Source organism: Fulmarus glacialis, unplaced genomic scaffold (genome assembly GCF_000690835.1).
Source record: "Fulmarus glacialis isolate BGI_N327 unplaced genomic scaffold, ASM69083v1 scaffold18594, whole genome shotgun sequence".
NCBI lineage: Eukaryota > Metazoa > Chordata > Aves > Procellariiformes > Procellariidae > Fulmarus > Fulmarus glacialis.
This window is the reverse complement of record NW_009210104.1, coordinates 13,129-17,260: the sequence shown is the minus strand read 5'-3', so window position 1 is coordinate 17,260 and position 4,132 is coordinate 13,129. Positions and strand designations below refer to the sequence as shown.

At 53.1% G+C, this 4,132-nt stretch overlaps 1 protein-coding gene across 1 annotated transcript in view; it reads right to left on the bottom strand.

Moving 5' to 3' along the window:
- Window positions 1-318: 318 nt before the first annotated feature.
- Window positions 319-4,132, bottom strand: part of PMP22 (peripheral myelin protein 22) — a 15,408-nt gene continuing 11,594 nt past the window's right edge. Inside the window, exon 3 of the mRNA XM_009577072.1 lies at window positions 319-655. Within this exon, the coding sequence (XP_009575367.1) occupies window positions 489-655 (167 nt within the window). The 3' untranslated portion in view covers window positions 319-488. The remainder of the gene's footprint in view (window positions 656-4,132) is intronic.

Genomic DNA, 4,132 nt, shown 5'->3' with positions numbered 1-4,132 from the left:
GCGTAAACAGGCGTAACTCCGATTTACGCCAGCCTAAAACCAGTCAGAGCTGGGGTTTTCTGATGGTTCAATATGGGCTGGGATGGGGAAGGAGAGTTCAGGTCAAAGAGGATTTTGCATGAGAGAAAAATCACCGCGCTCTTGTTACACTGTTAGGAGTAATAGTTCCTTAGGCACTTGCTTTAGGCTTTAAAACATAGCGTATGGTCAACAAAAGCAAACAATACTATGTACATATATGTAAAAAGTGTTATAAATAGGTTTTTTTAAACCATAGATACTATATACATCTTCAATTAACAAGTAACCCTTTGAGTGTTTCTTTTTGGGGTCGGTTGGGTTTGGTTTTGGTGGGAGGGTTTATTCCTTTTTTTTTTTTTTTTTTTTGGTTAATTTTCTTTTCCGTTTTCTCGTCTATTTTCCCCCGCCTCCGTCTCTTCCGTGGACGTCATGAGTGCCCTTGTCACGCCACGCCGCCTCCCGCGGCATCACTCGCGCTTCCGTAGGATGATGTAGATGATGCCGCTGGCGAGGGCCAAGGGAAAGGCCAGCCACGCCAGGATATAGGCGAAGCCATAGGAGGTGTTTTCCGAGGCTTGGTGCCAGTCCGTGTGCCTCACTGTGAAGATGGCCGCGCCGCTCATCACGCAGAGCCCTGCCGGGGAAGCGCACATAGGAAGGGGTTAGCGATGCCATGCACGGAGCAGTTCCGTGCTGGAAACCCAGAGCCGGAGAGGATAATACCTAATACCAGCATGGGAAACTGTTTTTATTATTGCTCCCTCGTATCCTGTCTCCTGGAAAACTACGGTATGATCTGGGGGGGTGTGATGCTGTGGGCTCTGCCCTGGCTGCAGGTGAGTGGGGATATCTCTGCCAGGCTCTGAGCAAGCAAAGCCGAAGCCCCTGGGGGAAGAAAAGCCGGAGCATCGCCTGGGCTAACCCATCCCTCAGGCAAGCATCAGGCATCCCCCAGCTCCGGGCAGCTGCTCCGGACCAGCCCCACTCCCCCGGGTAGCTTATTTAAAACCCAGACTGTAGCCTGAACCACCCTACCAGAGGTCAGACGCAAACCTTGGTTTTTTTAAAAGCACAAGATTTTCTTTATCACCTGCCCAGGCAAGCGCAGCTGGGAGTCAAGGACGCTCTGGCCGGGCAGGGTCTGTGCTCTGCCATCCCCTGTCCTCCTCCGGGGCTGCGCGAGGAGCTCAACTGCAAGCCCTGCTCTCTGCAAACCCTGCTGCGCCCGCGGTTCGTCCCTTTTCCCCGGCTCCTGGCCTCCGCCCTCGCCAGCCACGGGCCAGCACAGGTCCCCGAGGGCTGTCCGGCTGGGCCCGGCTCCGGTAGGCAGCGTTTTAGCTTCGTTGCAAAAACAACCCATCAGCGTTGGGGACTGCCCAGAGCTAACACAAAGCCACCTCTATTTCTGCCTGAAAACAAGCTCTTTCAGTCAATCCCAGCAGTTCTATTATACAGTCGCGGGGCTGTTGTCGGAGCCGAGTTCCAAATCCCCTGCACAGACCTCGGGACCACCTACATTTAACCACCGTGATATTTGAGCTGTAATTCCACTTGACACTGCTCCTTTGTTCTGGGAAAGTGCAGAAGTGGGAATACGTTTCATTAACGCGCCGCTGGTGCAGTTTTCATTCTCTAAGCACGAGAGCGAACTCCCACTGCCCCGGCCCATGCAGGGAGAGCACAACAATTGTCTGCGGATGCTGGTGGGACAGAGAACAGGCGTGCGGCCACGCCGGTCACCTACAGACAGCAGAAAATACAGCGGCAATTGTCCGCATGAGGAATTTGGCAAAATGCAGGCGACAGTTTCTGCAGCATCTGCACTGATTTGGGCCCAGAGAACACGCTCGGGAAGTGAAGGACAGCTGCATTCAGCTGCTTGCACCGATGCAAGCAATAATGCATCACCACTTTAGAGCCTGATTTTAAGAACACGCTTTAGTCTTGCTTTGACAGGCCAGGAGGCCAAACGCTACCTAAAATCTGTTCCTGCTGGTCTGCGCATTCTGCCCCAGCCCTGCAGACAAGCTGGGATGGGTGCTGGTGCGTGCTTGTAGTCAGCTCTTCAACGCAGGGCTTTGCAAAAAGCTGCAGGACATGGGGAAGGCACAGCCCTCGAGGCTGAGCCTACCCTCTCCACCCCACGGGGACTGCAGCTCTAGGGCGGGAGGGATGAGCGAAAAATGGATAAAGGTGATGCTGAGGCTGGAGAGAATGATGGCAAAGGTGGGTCAAACCCTGAGAGGCCCAAACCACATCTCTCCCATGCTGGGCTTACACAGCTGTCAGAAGTTACCTGTGGATGTGATGGACCCACCAAGGATAGAGGGGAGCTGTTGAGGGCCTTTTGGTGCCTCTGTGACGGCTGAAGTACCATACGGGCAAATTCAGCTAGACTTCAGGGCATGTTTCCAAGCATTGTGGAGAAGATGCTGGGGATGCACATCCTACCCTGCCGCTACCCAATTGACCTCGTGCATCTCTTCTTGCCCTTACCTCCTCCTCTCCCCAGTTCCCCTGAGCTGCAGCCGAAGTCGTAGTGGAGACCAGCCCCTACCCTCCTTCACAGATCTCAGGGCATTGCTGCCCGGTTCTGCCACCCAACAGCACCCAGCAGTCCTGCCCCTGGCACCCGCTGGGTCCAGCAGTGCTGCTAGTCAGGCTCCAACGCTGGAGACCCTTGGCTTTGCATCACCACGCGAGGAGGTGCAGGGTGATGGAAGGTTTCAGGAGGACCCTTCTCATCCCCTCCCAGAAGGAGGGAGGTCCTCTCCAGCTCTGCTGGAGCTGAGGAGAAAGCACTCAAGTGGGTAAGACGCCATCCCTGGCAGACCTGCAGCAGGGCTCTGTGGTGCCAGGGCTTTGCAAGGCATGGACGAACACCTGCAAAGCCCAAAAGCCACAGGAATTTCCTCCATTGGCTTTAGACAGCGGTGGCCTTTCACAGCAAGCTGCAAGGAGACCACGTCAGGCTCAGCTCCTTTGACCAGAGCTGTCCGTACCTTCAGGTGGGATCTCCTGGCAGTGCTGGCATGGCCATGTCCTGCTTCCTACCAACAACCCTGAAATTTAGGGTCACAAAGACCACAGCTGCCCTGAGCCCCCTCCTCCAGCCCTGGCTGGGGAGCACAGCAAGGATGGCCACCATTGCCCACCTCTGCGTGGTCCATCTGGACCCAGACCTCTGCCCACCAGCCCCCAGGCCATGGGAAAGCTTCATAGGGATCGGCTCACACTTTTCCTGTTCTTTGCACTGGGCTGGGGAGTGATTTGACCCAGCAAGGAAAGAGCCAGCATGTCTATGGCCCGACCCTGCATCCCCTTAGGACACCCATTTTCTCCTCCTCTGAGAATGTGGATTCACCAGCAATCACTCAGGAGAGAGAAGCCTTCTGCTCCCAGATCTATTAGACAAGCTCTCAGGCAGATAATTGCATTATTAAAGCCCATTTCCCCTCCTTGTCTCCATGGCTGTAATGGGTTTCTACACATCTATCTTTCCAGAGACGGTGAACTGATCTGAACTCATCACCTGCATTGCAGCCAAGCAGATACACTTACAACAAATTTCATGCCACACTTGCTAATCAAGGTTAGCTCTAAACTTTTCCAGGGTTTGTGAAGGCCAGTCACTTAAAGGGTGCTCAGAAACTTTCTCTAAATTCAGTGGATGAGTTTTTCCACTGATTTAGTGGCAGGACCTACGGTGGCTTTTAGTTTAACATCTAAAGCTCTAGCAAAAGATTCGTCTCCTTCCCAGACAATCTGTCATAATTAAGCCAGAACCTCGTTGCACAATTTAATTTTTCTAGTCTGAACATTGAAAATTCTCTCCACTGGTTTCATACGTGGAAACGTAAATGGAGCCAGTGGCTTTACAGCATCTATATTTGGAGAACTGCAACGTAGGACATGAACCGTGGCTCATTTCCAGCGCTGAGTTCTTTAAGAGTTAAAAATAGTAGCTGACAGTTCAAAGTCAGCTGGCTCACCCTGCACGCTCCAGCGGCTCTTTGCTGATGTGGAAAGCACCAGGCCCCCTTATGGCAAGTTTATAAATAATCATCGGATCTTCTTTCGCCAAAAGAGGATCGTCACTACTTCCCCCGCC